The sequence below is a fragment of the Cavia porcellus genome, unplaced genomic scaffold (genome assembly GCF_034190915.1).
Source record: "Cavia porcellus strain 051 isolate PalLab524CR breed Dunkin Hartley unplaced genomic scaffold, mCavPor4.1 scaffold_18, whole genome shotgun sequence".
Taxonomy (NCBI): domain Eukaryota; kingdom Metazoa; phylum Chordata; class Mammalia; order Rodentia; family Caviidae; genus Cavia; species Cavia porcellus.
The window spans coordinates 17,506,798-17,530,949 of NW_026947501.1; the positions used below are offsets into that span (position 1 = coordinate 17,506,798).

Consider the following 24,152-nt stretch of genomic DNA (forward strand, 5'->3'; position numbering starts at 1 on the left):
AGCAGGATAGATCCAGAAATAGAGCACATTATATATACAAGAATGGATTAATTTTAGGCAGAATTTCCCTTTTTATCAATTAAGTATGATTTATAACCAGAAACTATAAATGAAAAGCTTTTAGAAAGTGAGAGAATATTTTAAAGAGTACATAGTGATGACTTAAACAGTATTTTCAATTTGAAACTCCAGTTGTACAATTTTAGTCATTATTTTTACTGTTAAAATTTAAAGTTTTAAAAAACAGAATCACTTATAATCTTTATGCCAATATAAATTACTTGTATATCTCTTGAGTTTTTAATAATGTATATACATATATATTTGTACAAATATATATATTATATTTTAAAAGTATAGAACACATAAAAGATAAAAATAATCTTTAAATATTTTACATCTAAGAATATCTAGGAAGAGAGCTAAACTTTCTGAGTAAAAAGCAGTGAAAGTAGTCTTTGTTGTTTAATTTTTTATATTTTAAGTAGTTAAAAGGTCAGCCAGGATGATTATGTATTTCTTAAAAACCTATTCTATTTCTAGTAACCAGTACATTCTTAAAAGTTGCATATGAGCTCCAGGAATGTATTCATCAGATTGTTTGAGCTGTACTTAGTAGATTGCAGATCTCTCTCAGACAATGTAAATTCTTTTGCTGTTTTTCTTTTGTGACAAGATCTTGCAATATACCACAGGATACCTCCAAGTTCTTGATCTTCCTACCTTAGCTTCCTGAATTCTGGGCTTATAGGCATGTGCCACTAAATTTGGCTTACTTTAAATTTTTTGTGTTAATTCTGCATTTTTAGCTATAATAGTGTTGCCTTATAGCCATTATTTTAAAAGATGAGCCAATGTTTCTAAAGTATTTGGTGAGCATAAAAATAATGATAAAATAGTAAGTTTAAATACTACCATTTAAATAAATAAATAGAACTACAGTTCATATATAGATTATAATTCTATATGAGACTTTGCACAAGCAGCCAGAAAGAAGAAAAAAAGAAAGAAAGAAAACAGAGAAGTATAATAATACAAATTTGCAAGTTGAATCTTACTGAATGGATGATATGTTAATTTTACTCCCTAATATATCATCATTAGTATACTTTCATAGTGAGAGTTTGCATCATTGTTAATAAAGGGTAGTCAATTGAGATTTTCTAAAGCAAATACTAAAAGATAATTTCTAATTGATAAAGAATGGGGATTCTAGGAGTGCAGGATTTTCGTTTCTTTTGATGAACTGTATTATCAATACCTAGCACAATGCCTTGAGCTTAATAATAATTAAATATTTGTTAATAAAAGAATGAAAACTTTTTTCTTTCATTGAAAACTTCAAAGAAAATCAAAACCATAAAGCTCTTACTCAAAGTTATATATCTGTAGCAAAAGCAAACACAAATTTTCTTGCTGCCTTAAAGCTTAAAAAATTAGTTTGAAAGTAAGATTTAATTAAGAGAAAGAAGGATGAACTATTGGCACAATTATTTATCAAATGACATTCTTGGGTACCACAAAAGTTAAGCTGGGTGGGTGGTACATACCCAATAATCCCAGTACTCTTCAAATTCAAACCCAGACCACAAAATTCAATATTCGCATCTCTGTCTCAAGGTCAGGGTGAGGGGAGACTGGGGTTGTTGCTCAGTACAAAGGCCCTCGGGTCATTTCTCAGGAGAGAGAGAGAGAGAAAGAGAGAGAGAGAGGAGAGAAAGTACATGGTGTTAAATAACACTCACACATGTAGCACAAAATTTCATGTTGCAATAGGACATCTATGAGGGAAAAGTACTTGGTGAGTTATCTTTATCACTGGCAACTGCTGAATTTTGTTAATTATTATTTTACAAACTGTGATGAAGGCTGGAAAAGATGTATTGTGAACAAAATAGTTTGTGTATGGAATAGCTTCAACAGTTGTGAACAAACTATGAATATCTTGGAAGTGTGTAATAGGACTAAAAAAGGTTGAACAGTCAACAGTAAGCTTCCTGTTCTTGTTCTCCTTGTTCAAGGATTGAAATTGATCACATTATGAACTTTAAACACACATATCTTTAGCAGGTGTTACCAAAAAAACAAAAAAAAAAAAAAAAAAAAAAAAAAAACACAAGCACTAAATAGTCTTTTACACTGAAGTAGGGAAAAGATGTCCATATATTTTTGAAATGAGAAATGGGATACAATTCAAAAGATGTGGCTCAATGCAATACTGTGTTTGGTGTCTAAAATAGATTATACTTATTTCAGGGATAAAATATCATTGTTTTTAATATGCAAGATAAGATTTATTTAGATGACTGATCCATGGCACAAAGACTTGCCTTTTACTTAACACTTGAATTTATTTTCTTGAAGAGAGCAACAATACATTGTTATAAATATTTAAATAGCATTCAGTCTTATTAAAATACTTTTTTATTTTAAAGAGACTAGAACAAAACAAAACAAAACAAACCAAACAGAACAAAGTAGAGCAGAGAAAAATAATGCAAATAACAGGATTTCAGAAAAAGCAGGAAATCAGCAGTGGCTACCATAAACGTCTCTTGTTTTCTTCAAAATAGTTGTCCATACCTCACACACAGTAATTTAATACACTTCAAAATAGTATAAAAGCAACCAAAATACAAGATTAAGAGCCTTAGGGACTTTCAAGACCAGACACTAGAAAGTCAACAATGGCTATTACAATGTCTCTTTTTTTCTTCAAAATAGCTGTCCATCTCTTCATATATATTGGAATCAAATAATTGAAAACAGACTAAAACTAATCAAAACTAAGAATAAAACATTATTGGCTTTTGAATCAAAATGATAGGAAATCATCAGTGGCTACTATCATGTCTTGTTTTCTTCAGTGTAGTTGTTCATACTATCACAAAACTAAATTCAGTTCTTGTAAACTCTTAAGTTCTAGGCATATATAAGCTTATACATGTACATCTATCCTTTTTGTACCAGAGGAAAAATCAAAACAACAAATAACTATATCTAAGAGTCCACAACCACAGCAATGTAGGCTTTCAAAACAAGGTGGTAGGAACATAACAATTTTTGTTCTTTTGCATAGTTATCTTCATAAGTCTTATTTGAATTACCAGATATAGTCATGCAAAATAGATCTAATCCTTTGGATGTTATCTGTTTTGTTCCAAGAAATAATAGAATTAGTAGTACAATCATGTTAGCAATCTTAATTGTATAGATACAAATTTGTATCTTTTGTTTTTCTTCCTTCTTTTCTCTTTTTTCCCTGAGTTATTTTTTCCTCTTTGAGCAGTTTCTTATCCTTTCACAATATTCATTGAAGATTTTGTATCTTATTTACTCTTTCAGTTTCTTACACTAGGGAGACACTACAGTATTTACACAGCATGGAGTGAGTTTGATTTATTTCACTTATGAGTATGGTCTCATCGCATCCATTTATTAATAAAAGCCTCAATGTGGTCTTTCTGTATAACTGAGTAATATTCCATTGTAGAAAAATACCACATCTTTCTGTCCATTCCTCAGTTGATGGACATTTGGATTGTTTCCAAGATTTAGCTATTGCAAATTGTGCTGCTATAAATCTGGATGCACATATATCACTGTGATGTGATGTTTTCATTTCTTGGAATATGTCCAGAAGTGGAACAGATGGGTCAAATGGGACCTCCAATCCCAGCCTTTTGAGGAACCTCCACACTGATTTCCACAGTGGTTGTACCAGTCTACACTCCCACCAACAGTGCAGAAGTGTTCCCTTTTCTCCACAGCCTTTCCAGCATTTGTTATTGGTGGTTTTCTTGATCCTGGCTATTCTTTCTGGAGTGAGATGGAATCTCAGTGTGGTTTAATTTGCATTTCTGTCTTAGTTACTTTTTATTTGTTGCTGAGACAAAATACCTGAAGTGCAAAGTTGGGAAAGGAAAGGATTATTTCGCACAGTTTTTGGAGGTTTCAGTCCACACTCAGTTGGCTCCAAGGCAGGTGGGCACGGCTGGGCCGCAGTTCATGGTGGCTGCAAAACAGCAGGCAGGAACCAGCAAAGAGCAAGACACACCTTCTTCCTGCCATTACATCACATCCTGGCTCCACCCCTACGAGGGTGTAGCATTCACACCATCAATCCAAGCACTAGACAAGGAACCATCACAAATGCACAATGCAAACTCATGAGGCCTGGGGTCCCAGACATAAACCATGACATTCCACCCCCGGCCCCCAGGACTCATGTAAATCCTTTATACAAAAGACATTTAGTCCAGCTCCAAGAGTTGCCAAAGTCCTAAGTTTCAGCATTGCTGAATAGTCCAAGTCCCAAATCTCCTCCAAGATCTATGGCAAACTCTTAACTGTAACCCCCTGTACGAATGAAACAAGGTTAAACATTTCTGAAATGCAAAGGCACAAGATAAACATTACCATTCCAAAAGTTACAAGCAGGGGAAACAAAGCAAGTCCAACATCCAGCAGGAGGAACATTAAGTCCTAGAGTTCCATGCTCAGCATTTAGTTGGAAGATGGTTTTCTAATGTAGTTTTTCTAAGCTTTCTAAGTCAGCCTAAGAATTTGAGTCCTAAAATGAGAGGGAGAAAAAAGGATAACTTTTAAAAGACTAAGCATACGTCCTTGAGACTTTTGTTAGTGTAATCATTTAAGGTCATATTGCAAGTATAATTATCAATCTAAAAATTTAAGTTTGCAAGAAGCATAGTTTCGTTGTTCTATTAATACATCTAATTTCTATGTTTAGCTCTGACAAAGAGTGGCTAACAGTCAATTTGTTAAGGACCATATCTCAATTGAGGAGGCTTACACAGTATCAGGATGTCAATGGAAGGAGATGAAGCATTTGATCTTTGCTCCTTATTTGCCATACTGGCTTCCCTGAGATTTCCTATAGGCATTTTTCCTCAAGACAGTCAGCAGCAAAGGCTGCTGCTGACTTGATCTTGGTTTTTCTAACTCTCTTTAAGTATGGTAGCTGGCCATTACCTCTATTCCCTGTTATGTATCTGGGAATTGTGTGCAGTTTCCAGAACTTTGCATTGCCCATTATACTAGCTTTTTTTTTTTTTTTTGTCTTTTTCGTTTTTTATCGGTACCAGGGATCGAACTCACGACTGCCTGCTTGCAAGGCAGGTGCTTATGCCGCTGAGCTAAATCCCCAGCCCCCTATACTAGCTTTTAGCTACATATTGCTATTAAAATTTCAATTAACTAAACTAAATAATATTGAAACTCAATTTACTCAGTTGTACTGACCACATTTCAAGTGCCCAAGTTTTTATTGGGTAGCTGCAAGTTTTTATTGGGTACTTTATTGGACAAATAGGAATAGAATGCTTTGATCACAGGAAGTTAGTTAGTTAGTTTGTTTTTTGGAGACCAGGTCTCACTATGTAATTCAGGCTGGCCTCAAACTCTATGTAACCACGGCTGTTCTCGAACTTGAGGTGATCCTCCTGCCGCAGCTTCTCAAGTGCTGGAATTACGTGCACCACCACAGCCAGCCTATCATAGGAAGTTCTATTGGACTGTCCCACTCTATAAAGTCTTGGCTAGCCTAGATGCTTGGCCTAGCCTTTCCCTCTCTTAAGGGACTTGCCACATCCTTAGGACACTAACAGGAAAAATGCAGTATTCTTTAGCTCTCAGGACCTTCAGATGGACCCTGATGTTGCAACTACCTCTCTCCAAAACTTGTGCCAGAATAGGGTGAGAACAGATCCTACAGACAGTGATTCAGAGCATAAGACTCTCACTGCATTCCACCCAACTTTCCCTTTCAGTTTAAGTAATCTATTTCTCTTCTCTGTGAAAGTGAGTTTTCTTATTGTGTATACTAGTAATATCCAATAGGAACATAGTATAAATCACATATGTAATTTACATTTTTCTAATAGCTACATTAAAAAACTAAAGGAACAAGTGAAATTAATTTTAATGCTCTTATATAAACCAGTAAATCCAAAATTTTCTAATTTTAACATGTAATCAGTATAAAATTATTTAAAAGACAGATTTTAGATACTATAAGGAGAGATTAAATGTACAAATAAAAACATTTACTACAGCAGAAGATACATTGCCATCCATCCCCCTCAGACTGTGTCCCACTCCCCTTGCTTCAAACACATTTGTTTCATTGTTCTTGTCACTTTCTGATGCAGGTCTGAAAATTCTCTTTTACAAATGTCTTTACAAGATACGATAAAAAATATAGTGAATGCTGTTGCCATGTGCCATCAAATGGAAAAGAGCCTGATAAAAACACCGCAGTGTCACCTCAGCTACCTTATTCGCCAAATCTGGTACTGCATGACTTCTGGCTCTTCCCCAAAGTTGGAAATGACCATGAAAGGCAAACGCTTTTGAACTGATTCAGAACATTGAAGTAGCCATGACGGCATGATAAGGACAATCATGGAGAAAGGACTTCCAGAAGTATTTCATAAAGTGACAAGGGTGATGGGATAGCTGTGTTCAGAGTCAGGTGGAGTATTTTGTAGGGGATCGGTGGCAAACTTTTATTGTAATTTTTAAAAAATTAAGTATACTATGTTTTTCACACTGCATAAGTCTTTGAATTCAGCATACATTGTATATTTAAAGTACATCTCAATTTAGCCACATTTCAAATGTTCAATAACCACATATGGTTAAAGATTGTCATATGGAACAGTGCAGTTTGGTATCCAGATTCCATATCATTCTTTCCCAAAGGTTAAGGTTTTGAAACTCACAAATCAAGAAAAAAAATCCTGTTTTCTGCATTTTATTATAGTTCTTTTCTACAACAATAAACAAAGTCTAACTAAACAAGGGAGGATGCTATGCTGAGGATTTCTGGTACTGCAGTGGAGAACAAAAGTCATGGGATAAAAGGAAATAAAAAGCAATAGTGAAAATATCAAAAAGTATTAGCTTGCGACAGTGAGTTTTTAAGGTTGTAAAAACGGCTATAGAAATATTAGGAGTAACTTCATTGGCTATAGATTTCAAACAATTTCATTAGCAGTTATAAATTGCACTGATATTGTTGTGTATAGTATAACTGCTATAGCAACTGGAAAAAACTATGAAAAACCCTACAGTGTTATTATTGGGAGTAAATCTTATTACCAGGAGTAAGTTTTATTAGTAGTCAAATCCCATCATAATACCTCTGACAAGTTTTACTGCAAAGCTATAAAACCCAAAGATGTATTTTATCAACAAGAAAGATAATAATTCAAGCCTATGGCTGCATTTCATTGACTATAATCTCCAATTTAGGGATTTCTGAAACAGTAACTGGACAAGCTATTCACTGCAAAGAATTTCCCTCTTTTTCCAAACAGCAGTGGTAGAGAAGATTTACATTTTTTATTTGGCATTTTCTACCTGTTTCACTGTATCCTATCTTAATGTTAAGATTGATCATTAAATGCAATTGAAATTATTGTAAATGTTGACTTTTCTGATAAAGTAAAAATATCTATAAAATTTTTCAGTCAATAACCATAGACAAAAAGATAGGTTACTACCTATTATATGCAGTTTAAGCCTGGGACAGAAGGAAATGATAAATCAAGACCTGAGTAAGTAGGGAATTTAAAAGGCCAAACAGAAATATGGTGGGTAGGCTTGGAAGGAGGAGAGTCAGTAGAAGTTATATGCTGATAAGTAGGAGAAATGAAACCTCCAGGAAAAAGTAACTTCTAGTTTGCCAAAAGATCCTAGCTGGGAAGCTGGGCATGGTGGCTCACGCCTGTAATCCCAGCACTTGGGAGGCTGAGGCAGGAGTATGCTTGAGAATTGGAGACCAGCCTAGGCTATAAAGTGAGCTCAAGTCCAGCCTACACTGCATACAGAGACCCTGTCTTTAAAAAAAAAAAAAAAAAAAAAAGATCTTAGCTGGTGGCAGGGATATAGCTCAGCAGCATGTTACTTGCCTGGCAAGCATGAAGTCCTGAGTTCGATTCCTGGTACTCAAAACAAGAAATCCCAGCAAACATGACATGAAGAATAGTTATGAGAACCAAAAGTGAATTCTTATTAATTATTATAAAATCTTGAGTCCACCTAGATTCTTGGTATTCCACTCTCTATCAAATTATGTTAGGTACAGTGTCTGAAAGTCTTCAGTCCTTCCCAAATATTCCCAAATTCTCGAACCAACCAAGTATTGCCAAAATATTCTGGAAGGTCTCTTTTTTTTCCCTGCCTGTTTTGCTTGCTACTAAAAATATTAGCATATACTATTAATTACCACTTGGCTACTTAGTACGCGCCAGGCACATGAGGTTTACAGCATTTTTGCAACATGCCATCCTTTTCTGGCTTTATGGAATAGGAAGCTGAGCCTCAGGTTAAGTAATTTGTGTTACTTTCTTGCATACACACTGAATATGTGCTCCTGGAAACAGTACAGGGACTGTTACTTTTATGTATTATTAATAGTATTTGATATGATCAATATACAGATAGTTCTCAATTATCTCCAAAGCAGATCAAATGATCTCAAAATGTTCTGTATTTGAAGTTCTTTGATAAATTTAGCTAGCACAGACAGGTTATTTTTAAAAGCACTATGGGGAAAGAAGCTGCTCTCTGTGGGGCTTTCAAGGGACAGTCTATGCACAAGCTCACAGTAGAATAGTGTCAAGGTGTGTTTTCAATTTCTTCACTTCAGTAAATAATTCTAACTTTGGTCTCTTAGCTACTTTGGTGACTAGAATGAAAAGAAAGAGTTTATATCCAACGAAAATATTTTCATTAAAAAAAGCTGTTCTGTAATAAACTGTTAGTCTCTTGAAATTTCCTACAACTTGAGGGTTCCTAGGGATTACATTTTCCTTTTCTTTTTCTTTTTTTGCATTTTCTTATATAAAGACTTTATTTTAAAGAGAAAAAAATGAAAACAATGATACAGACTTTCAAAACAAAGATAACAGATTAGCAACAGTTAATATATTGTGTATTATCTTCAAAATTGTTGCTCAAATTACAAGATAGAGGCATGAAAAACTGATAAACAGTATAAACACAAATGTTTCTTTTTAATTAACTGATAGAAACTATCTTTTTTTATATATTTTTTCTTTTTCCTTTTCTCCCTGTGTTCTTTCCTTTTGAGCAGTTTTTTTCCCTTTCACAATATCTACTGTACATTTTGGATATTTACTCTTTTAGTTTCTTACACTAGGGAGACAATATGATGTTTACACATGTGAGTCTGATTTATTTCACAAAGAGCATTGGTCTCAAGTTGCATCCATTTACCTATAAAAACCTCAAGTTTATTCTTCTTTATAGCTGAGCAGTACTCCATTGCACATTAAAAAAAAAAACCCCACCTTTTTAAGTCCATTCTTCAGTTAATGGACAGCTGGGTTGCTTCCAAGATTTAGCTGTTACAAATTGTACTGCTAAACACATGGGTGTACATATGCTGTGATATGACTTTTTAAATTCTTTTGGGAAAATACCCAGAAAGGGAATAGCTGGGTCAAATGAGACTCCTAATCCTAGTGTTGCAAAGAATTTCCATGCCGATTTCCACAGTAGTTGCACCAGTCTACATTCCCATCAGCAATGGAAAAGGGTTCCTTTTTCCCCACAGCCTGCCAGCATTTGTTATTGGTTGATTTTTTTTTATGATATCCATTCTTTCTGGGGTGAGGCAGAACCTCAGTGTTGTTTTAATTTGCGTTTCTCAGATGACCAATGATGTTGAACATTTTTCCATGTATTTATTTGCCATTTCTATTTCTTCCTTTGAGAAGTGTATATTCATCTCAGATGCCCATTTTTGGATGGGCATTTGAATTTTGGGGGCCTGACTTTTTCAGTTCTTTGTATGTTCCAAATAGAAGTCATTTGTCTGAGAGACAATTGACTAAAAAATTTTCCCTCTCTGTGTGTTGAGAAAGACATTACTTAAAACTCATTGTTTTTAGGTAATTTCTTTACAATTCCAGTCTCCACCCATATTAAAAGAAAGCAGAATAACCACACAAGATAGTCTGAGAATTTGTGAAGAGTAATAATAAATACATTACAAAAACCTTCAAATTTTCATGTGTATTGTTTCTGAAGTGCAACTTGGATGAATATAGTTTATGACCATTTCTATAAATTAGCCATTTAAAAGGCCTGTACATTTAATCTATTAATGATGCAGAATATATTACTCTTTGAGATCATAATGTCTGTAGGTTGCAGTGACTAAATCATTCAGGAAGGACATCCAATAGTGCTCATGATATACACAATGTAAGAATCAATATAACAATTATATGGTCATTTTATTAGTACTTTGAATTACAACTATAGCAAAATAAGTGATAACTATGTTTTTCTCTACAGATGAATATTTTATTTTTTCTTTCACCTTTATTATACTGAACATGAAAAAACACAAAGAATGGAAACACAAAAGAAAACATGTACAGCCTCATAAATACTCAACAGAATATATTTTCAATTCCAACACATGAATTAAGTCATACTATAGAACTTCGAATAAATAGTGGTTTTACATTTTATTAAATGCTCTGATAAACTCTGATGGTATCATCTATTGAAATTGGAAATAGAATCGGATATTGAATTGTAGTCTTCTACCTTTCTCCTCATCTCTCCCAAGAGTATCATTATTTCCTTTTCTTTTGCCCCCAGTGCTACAGATGTTCTCAACACTCATCCATCACTAAAGCACCTTTTCTGTCAAAGAATCTTTCCCAAGACGCCAATACTGTGCAAACTACCTTGTCCACGCATCTTGCTAGCTAACTGTAGCTATCTGAATGACCTTTAATGGTTCCAGAGCTCAGCTTGTGTATTTTGTGGTCATGGGTTCGCTGCCTTCTCTTTTCCTCAACTATTTTGACCTTGCTTGCTGGTTGCTCCTGCTTCTCTATTTTGTCTCAGTCCCCTTTTCACTTTACTCAGATTAATTTCTAAATGTTAGGATTTCTCCAATATTTTACTCTTTGTCTTTTTCTACACTAGAGGTCTGTGAATCGCCTAAAATTGAAAGCAAATTTTTGTGTTTTGTGGTTGGGTATTTTCTGCCTTTGAATTGTCTATGGCTTTCATATTTTCACTTTTAACAAGGCCACGTAACCTTGCTCTCACATTCTTTAGGTTTTCCATCCTCTCCTTTGCCTTCAATGGTTTTTTTAATAGCCAGCCACTCCCAAATCCAGCTATAGTTCAAATCAAAGGAAAAAGACAACGAACAAGAGAAGATAGAGACATGTTGAGGAAAACTACTGAGAACATTTTATATCCAGCTAGGTTTCACTGAACGTCATCAAGGATCAGGACCAGGTGACTGAGTTTTGGGCTGGGGAACCTGGCAAAATCATTACTTTGTCGGGGTGGGGTGGAAATCCAGGAGCAATTCGTCAAATAAAGGCAATGTGTATTAAAAACCTAGTTGTTAGTGGTGGCGGAGGGGGTGCGCTCAGGTTCTAGGTGAGGTTAAGAGAACGCAAGAGAGAACACCACAGCAGCCAAAGGACAACCCAACAGCTACACTGGCTCCCAGCTCTGCTAGCACTGTCAGGACGCAGAAACCCGGTCTCCCAGTGGCGCCTTTGATCGACAGCCAGCTTCTGCAATCACCTTCCAGTTTACTATAAACACAGCCTACTTCTCCCGCCCACCGCTTCTAATTCTCAGCCAATCAAAAGAATGGGCGGGATCGTCCTTAGTGGCTTCCAGTTTTTTTAAAGAAGGGTAGACCTTGCGCTGCGTTCCGGCTGCGGGAAAAACACCCTGCGAAATGGGGGGTGGAGCCTTCGTGATAGGCATGCAAATCTACTAATGAAATGCTTCGGCTGCTCGAAGGCCCGGCCGCCGAGGTGGGTGGGGCGCGCGGGGGCCCGGCCAATGGCGGTTGGGTGGACGGAGGTTGAGCCGCCGTGGGTAGGGTTAGTGTGAGAGGTGCGGCGGGGGAGGTAATGATGGTGGTGGAGGAAGGCGGGGGAGGGGGTCGTGGGCGCTGAGTGGCGGCTCCGGCAGGGTTCGGCAGGGTGGGGGACGGTTGCTGGACTATCCGTCAGGGAGGGGGCGGGCGGAGGGGCGCCCTCGACCTGAGGGGTTGTAGACCCCGGCTTCCAAGAGCGCCGCGGCTGGCGCGGCTGTTCCATGTGGCTCCGGAGGGGATGGAGGACTCGGTGGCGGCGGCGGCGGCTGCTGCTGCGGCGGCGACGGAGAAGCGGCTCTGAGGAGGGAACCGGGCCAGACTCAGCCCTGCAGCGGGATTAGAGGTGTGAGGAGGAGGCGGGAGTGGGCGAGCGGCGGGGCCGGGCGCCGGGATCGGGCTGGGCTCTTTTGGCGTTCCTGGGTGACAGGGACCGTGGTGGGCCACTGCCTGCCTGTGCTGGCGGCCAGGGATCTGGGCTCCGTGTGTGAGGAGACGAGGTTCTGGCAGCTGCTCCCTGAGGATGAGGCAGGGATGTACCGCACCCGCACCGTCCACTTGCTAGGCTGGTCACTGCTCTAGCCCAGGCAGGAGTTTCCATTTCCCTCTGGTTTGGCAGCTAAGGTGAAGAGGGAGCCAAGTGGCCTGGAGCCGGGACATTGCCCTCCCTGTGCCTTCAGATTTCCCTCCACTCTTCATTGCTCATCCATTTCTGTCTAACTGAACAACAGCATTTCTCCTCGTTCCCTAGTTTGTTCCAAGCATATATTCCAGGACTCGAAGCTGTTAATTATCGGTTGAAAAACAAAGTTTATTTAAAAATACTCTACTCTTTCTGACTGGTGGTGAACATTATACAGCATCCCTAGACTTTCCCGCTCTGCTTGCCTTTCTGGGATGCTAGGAGTGTACCTTAGGGCCCTGCTGGCGCCTCTCATAGATTGTTGTTGATGCTGATTACCTGATATGTTGCTCCATGTCTTTGGTATGAATTGTAAGTCTTCCTTGATACCTTGCATCCCTGAAGTTACCGGCTTTTGAGGTCAGTGTTTTGTTTCATTGTTTGAAAAACATGCAGAGAACTGGGATTGTCTGTTGCAGCATTATCTAAAATGGGTGGTTAGTCATTTTTCATGCTTCTCTCATATTCTTTCTCTTTTTGTCTTTGTTTTCTTTTTCAGTACTCCAGAGTACGAGTCATATACCCCCGAGGTGGAATGGTGATGGCTCCATGAGGGAACCTCCTCTTACTCATCCTGTCATGTGTATCATACTGTTCTTGACTGGGTCCTTCATCTAAGATGGGATTTACCCTGTGAAACGGGGAGAAGACTTATGAACATCATTTCAAGTTGTAATTGAGTTTTTGTGAAGTACAGACATACATGCAAAGCTCTTTTGCTTTGGATCCTCTGCTTTATTAAAGTTGCTGTGTTGTTAACCCAGAACTGTTCCAGTTTATTAATCCATCATCATGGCTTCAGTTTGGAAGAGACTGCAGCGTGTGGGAAAACATGCATCCAAGTTTCAGTTTGTGGCCTCCTACCAGGAGCTGATGGTTGAGTGTACAAAGAAATGGTAAGATTTGCCACAGAGTAGAGTTTGCTGTGCTGTGGCCTAAACTATGAGTCTCTAAATAGCAGATTTACCTTGGTAGTGCAAAAGTGTGTAGAAGATGGGTGGGGTGCAGATTACTCTGACAAGTACTATGGTGTGACTGTTGCTGTTGTGCTGTCTCTGTGGCTTTTAAGTATTGAACTTCAGAAGGGCAGGACAGTAATTGAAAGCACACTAAATACACTAGGTTTGGTCTTCAGGTCATTTATCGTTAGTTAGAATAATTTTGATTTTCATAATTTTATTAAAAAAATTTTTTTTTGTAGTGCTGGGGATCAAACTCAGGGCCTCACAAATGCTAGGCAAGCACTCTATTACTGAGCTACATCTTCAGCCTAAGTTTTTATATAATTGTAAAAGCAAAGAATGGCCATTGAGATAGTATAAATATATGCATATGTTTTAATATAACATGTATATGTTTTAATACATTTTTAATATAGACGCCTATATACTATATGTTAGTAATGATAGTAATTTTGCACTGTTTTTGTTTTTATATTTTTCTTTACTTAAGATAGACTTTTTCATTATTTGAGTAATGGAATGCCAGTCCTCATAACCTTACTCTTGTTACATCCTTAGGCAACTGTATTTTTTTTTAATTGTATAATAGATGTTTCTTGGCCAGATTTAAGGAAATATTTAGTAGTGGTGCTCTGTGATTTACTTCTTTTCACTTGAGCAAAATAAATTTAGGGCTTTCTTTTCACTACTCTGAATGAGTAACCACAACAATTCTTAGTGAAGAAAGTTAATCTTAAGCAAATGATCTTTTGGGTTTTGATTTATAGCATTAATTAAGCAATAGTAATGCAAAGTAAGTTCATCTCATTGTTCACAAGGATTGTAATCTCATGTCTATAATGACATTTTTTATTAGAGGAAAAAATGTTTGATTCATTCTAGGACTCCTGTAATATATTTTAATATTTATTTGGAAACTAGTTTTTAAATGCTTTTGTGTTTTTTAAAAAAATGTTTTAAAATCAATTCAAGAAATGCATGCACTGACTACATACTTTGTATTGTGTGTTAGTGATTTACAGTCAAATGTGACAGTCCTTACCCTCAAGGAGCTTATAGTCCAGGCTAAGGACAACCATGTAAATAAAATTACTGCAGTAAGCGCAGTAACTAAATACGTATAATGTAGAGATATTGATGTGTTTATTCATAGGTATCCTTGAGAGGTTAGTTCTGTAATTCAATTTCCATAGACAAAAGAGTAATAATGGTTTTACTTCGTGGGATGGTTACTTTGAAGATTAAGTGAATTAATACATACAAAATGCTGGTAATTGTATCAGGGATATAGTAAATGCCCAATAAATGCCATTATTATATTCAGAGTTGGCAGAGAGAATGACAGCCAAACATTGGTAATAAGGGTAGGGGCTGGGGTGTTGAGATGGCTTCTGGGGATCTGAGTTTTAAAGATTTATAGTAGTTGTCAGGATGCCAAACACGAAGAAGTAAAGGATGTTCTAGACTGAAGTAGTGATTGATGCGAAAGGAAGCTTTAAATAACATGAGGTTTGTTGGCAGTACCATCAATGTAGATTAATATTGATGGGGCTTACAGTGTAGGGTCAGGGGACTGCAGTGGGATATAGAGATTGAGAGGCAGGCAAGATTCAAATCATGGAAAGTTATGTACTACTGCAAACGACTTAGGATTTATTCTGTGGGTGATGGGTGTAGTGAGAAGTTTTGAGCTGAAGAGACTCTAGGTTTGCTAATGGAAAATCACCATGGCAGCAGTATGGAGGAAGGATCACAGTGGAAAGGGTGACTGGAGACATTGATGTTAAGGTAGTTGTTGGCAATAGAGAAGGTGGGAAAATAGCTTGGGTCAAGCAGTGGCTTGGGCAATAGCAAGAACTGGCTGAAGGAGCAATTAGAAAAAAGGAGTCGGACGTAATTGTCGTTTCTATTGAGGATCTAGGAAGAATGGGAACAGGGAGAAGGAAGTTTAGGTTGGCATCCAAGTTTCTGCCTTGGAAGGCTGGGTGCACTACTAAGCAAGAAAAGGAACAGGTGAGTTTCCTTATTAAAGTATTTCTTAACTTGGTAATATACTGACTGAGAGCATCATCTATATAGTTAAATTTGAATCTCTTTTCTTAAAGGGAATAGAACACAAGGTTATCCCTCACTGAAAAAATCAGTTTGCTTGTCACAGTTTGCAACATCTCTGGACATTTTTCTCCCCTTGAATAGTATCTAGGTTATTGTCGATTTTTCTCAAGGTGAAAGCAGCAATATCTAACTTGATTGGAGTTGAATAGGTGACTTAATTACCTTTAGCATACCTGTTAAGTTAGAGCTTATGATAAGATGTGGATTTAATGCTAGAAGCATTTGAACATTCTCCTACAATTTTCATACATATAGTTCTAAATATTTTAAATTTTTTCTTTACTTTCATTTGAAAATATAGCTTAAAGCATACAAGGTGATGCTCCCTAAAGAATAACATACCTGTTTGACATGCAGGAATTTTATTTGTAAGAGGATCCTTAAGTAGAGCTTTACAGTATTTTTATTATAATAAATATTATACTAAAATTAGTTGTAATGATTTTTAGTTAATATTCTTTTTGCCTTTGTTTAGGGTCCTTGTGATAGTTTCAATTAGGCTGAATTTCCGTACTTATATCCTATTGTGGGGTTAAACGTTTTTCTTTTCATTTCTCATTTTGATTTTTTTTTTTTTTTTTGAGACAGGGTCTCGCTGTGTAGTTCAGATTTGCCTTGAACTCATTGTGTAGCTCCAAGTGCTTCAAACGTGCAGTGATTCTCCTGCATCAGCCCTCAGAGTGCTGGTATTACAAGAGTGTACCATCACGCCCAGCTTTTGATCTTAAATTATTGTTTGTGTATGTGCTCAGTTAGAACCTATATAAAAAATATGAAAATAGAAACAAGTTTGAATGTATAGTAACAATGTTTTCTGTTAGATACTTTGACATTGTAGATATTACTTTGGGGTATGCGAAAATAAAAGGAAAACAAAATTTAGAGATTATGATTCAAAAATAGAAGAGAGATTAGTATACCATGAAGGTATGTATGTTGCAAGTATTGAGAAGATGAGAAAATAGATTTCCATTGCAGTTAGGCCCTTAGAGGTAACATGTATATAAGTGCTGTTCCCTTTAAGAACTTACTTGTTTTTTTCTGACAACTGGGATCATTTGCAACACCTGAGTAGGAGAGTGTTTTACAAGATCCATAGTAGCTGTTGAAGTTTATGAAGAAGTGTTTTAAAATACCTACCAAGTATCCATTTTTGATTCAAAGATAAAGTGCTTGAAAAATACCCTGACTTCTGAATGAATTTGAAGTGCAAGGGACTGAAGGTAGTAGATAGGCCGGGATTCAGGAAGGTTACGGTGTGTTGGTGGAAGAGGGTAGTGGGATCAAAGTGGCAAGAGAAGATGGGTTATTTCTGTGGCTAGGGAGAGGAGAAACACTGCCCGTATTCTTTTTTTTGATAGTTGTGAAGGTTTGAGGCTGTACCTAAAAAAATAACAGATGACGGTATGGGTTTAAGGAGCTCATTTATTGTTTTTTTGCAGGTCTAGGCCATGCACAAAGTCAGTACCTTTGTCAAAGGGTCAATACTGTAGGCTAGAGATTTGAGGTTTTTCTTTTCTTAAGGTTCTTCTCTTTATTCTTATTTACAGTACTTTGCCTTTACCCTGGCTGATCGTTATTGCTTATTAGTTCTTCAGTTCCATTACCTGATTCTTTCTGGGATTGCCACATAAAGAGGCAATAGTGAATTTGGTGACTGACAGGAGTTTTTATTTCCTGTTCTTATTGTTGTCCCCTCAAGAGATTATACATAGGTTTAAGGAAACTGCTTGAAAGCTAACAAGTTTTGGTTATAATGCTAACTGAAATTAAATTCTAGTAAGAGTTCTCTAATATGTGTTATGAGCTAGTATGTATGAGGGTATATGTTTCTCCATTACGTATATTTATGAACATATATTATCTGTTTTTATTTATCTCATTTAATTTTTAGTTATAGTAGAAAGACTAGTAGTATTCAAAATACTATAAAAATTTCCCAAAGATCATGAATTTATTTCTATTGTGGATTTCATGTAAGAATTCTTTTTGTTTAAAATACGTTTAGTTAGGGCCAGGGATTCAGTTCAGCAGCATAAGCGCCTGCCTAGCAAGCATGAGGTTGTGAGTTTGATCCCTGGTACCAAAAAAAAAAAAAGTTTAATTATAATTTAAATTTTAAATAAGTAATTAAAATCACATGGCTCAAAACTTTAGTGGTATGTCAGTGTTATAGTTCATTGGCATAGCACCTGCCTGGCAAGCACAAGGTCCTGAGTTCAATTCCCAGTAACCAAAGCAAACAAAGCAAAACAAACTTTAGTACTACAGAAAGGTGAATATTTATATGTCCCTGAATGTAAGGACATTTGCTCCATTGTTCCACGCATTTTCTCTGTTGTTCCACATATTTTCACAAACTCTGTGACCTCAGGATTTGAAAAATAAAACAAGTGGTTTTTCCTACTGTTTTAACTTCGCTTTGTTGGCCTGTTAGATAAAAGATCAACTCCTTAGTGTAATGTTTCCAGTTGTCCATAATGGATCCTAATTCAGTTTTCTAACTGAACATTAGAATGCTGCAAGCATTTTATAGTGTTCACTTGAATTTGTATGAAGCCAATTGTATTAAAAAGTTCATTTCAGATCCAGTTGTTTGGGTGGCTTAAGCAAGCATTTCTCTTGACTAATAGAGTAATACAGAGTTATGTGAGACTTAGTATAATAAACTTTTGAAATAACATTTTAAAAAGAAACAGGAAAAAAAAATAACAGTGATACTTTGGTTGTAGAACAACTCCAAGCTTGAACTTTACACTAATAGATAGCAGACTTCAAAAAAAAATCTGCTTGACTTTTCTCAACGGCTGAACTGAAAGTCTGATTTAACCAAATCTATACTGGCCAAGAGTAAATCATACATTGATGACGTTTAGTATAAGCACAGCTCTCTCCCAGATAACATCTAGTGCTTCTCTTAGTATTTTACAACATTTGTCACTGTGCTTTTATCTTGGTTTTTTTTTTTTTTTCCACTGTATTTGTGTGAAGTATCACAACTGTGGCTCCAAAGAAAGTTAGTGATCCTAGCAGTAAAGCTAACAGGAAAACTCTGAGAACCACAAAAGAGCTAAATCATTTCAAAATTTGTTAAAGTCCTGGAAAAATGAATTTATAACTATAATTTTTGGGGTACAGAACCAATTATTTGTTTTTTCTTTCTTTTTTTTTTTTGTACTGGGAATTGAACTCAGAACTTTGCTCTTGTCAGGTCTCCAATATTTCTTACAGGAAAAATATGTTTGGTTTTCAAATTTTTCATTGAGTTTGACCACCATGAATAAGCAGTAAAGTGTTAAGAGGTGAGGTCTGAGTGATGGGTTGGGACCAGATATTGTGGGACCTTGAAGTCAGAGTGAGGGCCTCGGATTTGGAGTGTGATGGGAAGCCATTGGAGGGATTTGATCCGGGGAGTTAAATAATCTAATTTATGTTCTTAAAACATTGAGTACTTTGGAATGTGAATTGTCATTAATAAAAGAGGAAGCAGTTTCCAGTTAAGAAGCAGTTGTCACAGTCTTAAGAAGCAAAATGGTTTATGAGAAATAGTTAGATTGTGTAGGTAACATTTACCTGTACACCAGCCACTACCACTAATACATTGTATTGATATATAACTTACAACTTGCAGTAAAATAAAATAAAATATATACATTTTAAGTGTATAGTTCAGTGAATTTTGACATGTAAAAAAACGAAATGGAAAATAAAAGTGTAGTTGGCAGAACTTATGGATGGATTAATATGATCTAAAGAGGTGGATCAGTAATGACTAACGGTTTTGGCCTGAGTAACCAGATGAGTGTAATATTGATTACAAAAATGGTAGAATACTGACAGTAGCAAAAGATATGGTGTGAGGGAGAATTTGAGAGTTCTGTTTTGTTTTTCTTAAACTTTAGAACTAGAACATCCAGATGGACATTTTAATTAAGCCGTTAATTATAAAAGTCTTGCTCAGGGAAGGAAAGAGACAGGAACCTCTAAATAGGTAGTATTTATAATCATGGGACTGTGGGAAATTTGCTGTGGCTTTCACATAGGCTGAGAAGAGGATTGAACTTTGAGATACTTTAGCATACAGAGGAACCAGCAAAGAAGATCGAAAACTAGCATAGTGAGGTAAAGAGGAGGATATGTGTTTTCCAGAAACTGTTAGCTGAGCTTGGTGCCATATACTTGTTTTTTTTATTTTTTTGGTATCGGGGATTGAACTCATGAGCTTGCACTTACTAGGCTTGTGCTTATGCCACTGAGCTAAATCCCCACCCCCGCGCCATATACTTGTAATCCCAGCATTTTGGAAAGCTAGGGCAGGAGGACAGGAAGGTCAAGCCTAACTCTGGCATCTTACAGCCTGACTCAAAAATTAAAAGAAAGCCTGAGGAATGTATATAATGTGAAGACCCTAGGTTTAGAAAGAAGCAGAGGACAAAACATAAGTCAAGAAGAGTGTTTAGCTTTATTATATACTACTGAGAGATTGAGCAAGAAGACTATTAGATTTGGTAAGGTAAAAAGGGCTGATGTCTTTGCGTTTTGAGACAGAATCTCCTGTGTAGTTCAAGCTAGCTTTTTCTTTCTTTCTTTTTTTTTTTTAATATTTTAAAATTTTATTTTAGAATTAAAGCAAGCAAAGTAAAACAGAATGAAGCCAATCAAAACAAACGAATGTAAGTGACACAGGACTTCAAAACAATTTGAAATCAACAGTGGTTACCTATAATGCCTCTTGTTGTCTTTAGAATGGCTGCTTTAGATGCTTTCAGACACAGTAAAAATCAAACGAAACAAAACAATAGAACCAATAAAAACAAAACAATGAATGCAATGGAGGACTTCAAAGCAACACAATAGTAAATTCAGATGGCTACCATAATCTATCTAGTTATCTCTGAAATAGCTACGCATGCAATTAGATATAATAAAATCAAACAAAACAAACCCAACCTGACAAGACAATGAAAGTGATACAGGACTTCAAAACAAGATAATAGGGAATTAACAATGGTTACCACCTTCAGAAGGAGATCCCCCATAGATGCCACACTGTGAACTGTTATCCTCTGCATAGATGATCAGACCACTGTCCCTAGACCTGCTGCGTCAGTGAAACACCAAACACTATAAGCACCAAATTGCATTTAACCTCGGTAGTTATCATTGCAGCCTGTGTTTCTCCGGATCAGCTGGTTGGTTAGGGTGGTGGTGGTGGGGCAATTGGCTCTTGTTTCCCAGCCCATGAACCAGAGGTGGCTGGGGTCTGACTGTCTCCAGTGCACATGGCACTGGTTCACAGGAAGGGCTTGCTTCTTGGTTACTTATCCTCTTCCCCTGCAGTCCACAAATGACACAGTCTCACAGGGAAAGGGTGGGATCTGACTATTGTCCTGGGAGGCAGCAGTCCACACATGGTGTTGGTTTGAGGGAGGGCTTGATTCTTGGTGAATTCTTGTTCTGTTTCCCCAGCAGTCTGCAAATGGCACTGACTCACAGGGAAGGCTGAGTCTGCCTGTCCCTCTGCTAGTGCCAGCCCGCGCATGGCTCTGGTTTGCAGGGAGTGCTTGCTACCTGGTTAATTGTTTTCTTCCCCTCTCAGGCTAGCTTTGAACTCACTTTGTAACCTGGGTTGGCCTTGACTCTCATCCTCCTACCTAAGCCTCTTGAATGCCAGAATTATTCGCATGTGCCACTATGCCTGGCTAAGAGCCGATGTCCTTGAAGAGTGGTTTCAGAGAAATACTGGGGATGAAAACCTTAATGGATTAGGTTAGAGGAAACAAAATAGATCCAGTGCATGCAGGGGATTGTTGTAAGAGTTTTGATAGGAAATAGACAACTAGGTAGTAACCGAAAAATTCAAGGTGGATGTATTTTTTTCATGGCTGAATTTACAGCACGTTTAAATGCTGATGGAAATGATTGCTAGAGAAGGAAAACCTCATGATGTATGGTAATGGAAGTTCTCTTGGAAGAAAACGTTTGAGGCAAAGAGGAAAAGATCAAGGACACATGTTGAAAAGTCGAATTTAAGTAGAGCAAGGATACTTGCTAAAAAAAAGCTATAATAATGGGTAGAGAACATGTAGTTGGGTAGATTTTGTGGGGGAGAATGTTAATGTTCTATTGGTTGCTGTTTCCTCAGAAGAGAGGCTGTGGGTGGAGAAAGAGATGACAGAGTTGTTGAAGTATTGAAGGGAAAAAAGGTTTGAAATTGTTAGGCTGAGAATGGATTGAGTAAGGAAATGTAAAAGAACTGCTGATGGTACTAAAGACTTTAAAAAAAGTTGCGGCCATAAATTTAGAGTAAAATGTAAGCAACAAGTTTGTATATTTTAAGCCTGCTATGTTCAGTGATTGCATACAGGCATAGAATGGGCAGAGTTGGCTTTGACCAGGTGTGAGCTTTGTCACGGATGTGTAACTGAGGAAGACAGCGCCAAGAAAGTTGAGAGGAAGTGACCAGGCGTGGTTGTAGTGGTGCACTAGAAAAAGAGGAAGCTAAGAACATGAAAGGTGGGATTGTCAGTGAAAAAGTGATGAAGATCATGATTCACAGATTTGAAAGATGTTAAACATTTTTGGGACTCTGATGGCAGAGGGAATGAGCCAGAGAGATTGCCTGGGAAAGTCAGAGTGAGCTGAGTGCTTCTGGAGGATGTGGTGAATATTAGCTACAGATACAGGTGGTGGGCTTCTTGGAGCATATATACTAATTAGTTTTTAAAAATGAGCACACGTACCGATAAACTTTTAGTTAATACAATAAATATGAGTACCTTAGTTTGTTTTCTTTCTTTCTTTTTGGTTTTTTTGAAACAGAGTCTTGCTATATAGTCTAGGCTGGCCTTGGACTTTTGCCTCAGCCTGTGTCACCACACCCAGCCTTAGTTTTATTTTTTTATTTTTTTTTATTTAAGTAAATTTAAAAAAATATTTAAGTGCTTTATTTTTTCCACCTTCCAGGTATTCCCATCCCTCATTAGAGACTATAGCAATTAGTGTATTACTGTGACAGTTGGTGGTTGAGAAAGAAAAGTGTTTTGGAATGGAAGAGTAGTCAAGGAATTTAGATGATGAGAAATGGGATAGATTATATGGCTCTTGAAGTTGCCAAGAATATTGGAAAGAGAAATGTTTAAGACAGGGAGTTAAGCTGGCATGATGGTACACTCCTATAATTCCAACAATTGGGATACCGAGACAGAAGGATCATGGCAAGTTTGAGACCAGCCTGGGCTACAAAGTGAGCCTAAGGCCAGCCTGAACTGCATAGCAAGACCCTGTCTCAAACCAACCCCCACCAGCAGTTAGATGCTAAAATCTTTAATGTGTGAGAGAAAAATGAGACAAAAGGATAGATGACTGTAAAAAGAAAATTTAAAAGTGGTATTGTTCCCTGTTTTTTAGGCTTGCTTTTTTTGGAGGTTGGTTTGAAGTTATTTTGAATACCTTCTTCTTTGAAACAAAATAGTGTAGTCTTCTGTGTTGAAAATTGTGAAAGATGTTTAATTTTAGCAAATACTAAATTAGTATAAACTTGTTTATAACTTTATCTTAATATCTACTAATCTTTTAAAAAAATTGAAATCGTTACATTTAATGTTTTATCCAGATTTTAAATGTTTATTTCACCTGAAGAAACATATTTATTAAATTCAGTTGTAGGCTCTTTAAGGAACATGGTGGAGCCTCTTTGTTGGTAATTGGTTGTTATGTTTATATCATGATTACTTCTTCCACAAATGGCTAAGTACGCCTCATCAAGTGTTGTCAAACTCTAGGCTGGTCCAAGGTGCCTGTGTTGTAAATAAAGTTTTACTAGAATACCACTGTGTATACTCATGTTTATATTGTCTGTGATTACTTTTACATTATAATGGAAGAATTAAATAATGATCAGTTGCATTAAATAACTGCAAAGTTTAAAATATTATTTGGTCCTTTAAGTAAAAGTTTGTTGACTTCTGCTCTGATCCTTGGAGTTACTTGGAGCTAGCATTTTAAAACTCTAGTCTAGTACCTTTCTGATTTCTCTGTGCCAGTCTTTAAACTTTTAGTCTTACTTTAATTGTACACAGAATCACTGTTCCTGCTCCAGCATGGTAGAAAGAAACTTCAGAGCAACTCTGGGGAGCATTCAGGTCTGTGTGTGTACAAAGGTTATATTTTATGACCGTGTTACCTTGGATAAGTTACATCAGTACCTTATTTCAAAATGAAGACAATAATACTTCTAGTTGTTGAGTGATGAAATGAAGTAAAACCAGTAAAAAGGTTGCTGTGGTGGTTAATTTATGGCCCATATGCTGCAGCTGGCTGTTTGTTATGTTTGAAAGCTCTAAAAGGTTTACTGTCATTGGATTTGAGCAATATCTAACTTTTAATAAGCAGTCAGTTAAGTTACCAATTGCTGTTACTTTATATGAGTATCTTAGCAGTGAGTGATGAAGAGAACTAGGGAGAAGAGGTAGAATAA

At 36.8% G+C, this 24,152-nt stretch overlaps 1 protein-coding gene across 10 annotated transcripts in view; it reads left to right on the plus strand.

Moving 5' to 3' along the window:
* The first annotated feature begins 11,730 nt into the window (after window positions 1-11,730).
* Ehbp1 (EH domain binding protein 1) overlaps window positions 11,731-24,152 on the plus strand; it is a 321,489-nt gene continuing 309,067 nt past the window's right edge. For 8 of the 10 annotated variants that reach the window (XM_063229490.1, XM_063229495.1, XM_063229493.1 and 5 more), the window contains exons 1-2: window positions 12,076-12,260; window positions 13,096-13,492. In XM_063229490.1, the coding sequence (XP_063085560.1) occupies window positions 13,389-13,492 (104 nt within the window). In that variant the 5' untranslated portion in view covers window positions 12,076-12,260; window positions 13,096-13,388. Of the gene's footprint in view, window positions 11,853-11,891; window positions 11,949-12,075; window positions 12,261-13,095; window positions 13,493-24,152 lie in introns of those variants that run through there. The other 2 variants (XM_063229491.1, XM_063229492.1) reach the window with 2 other exon arrangements.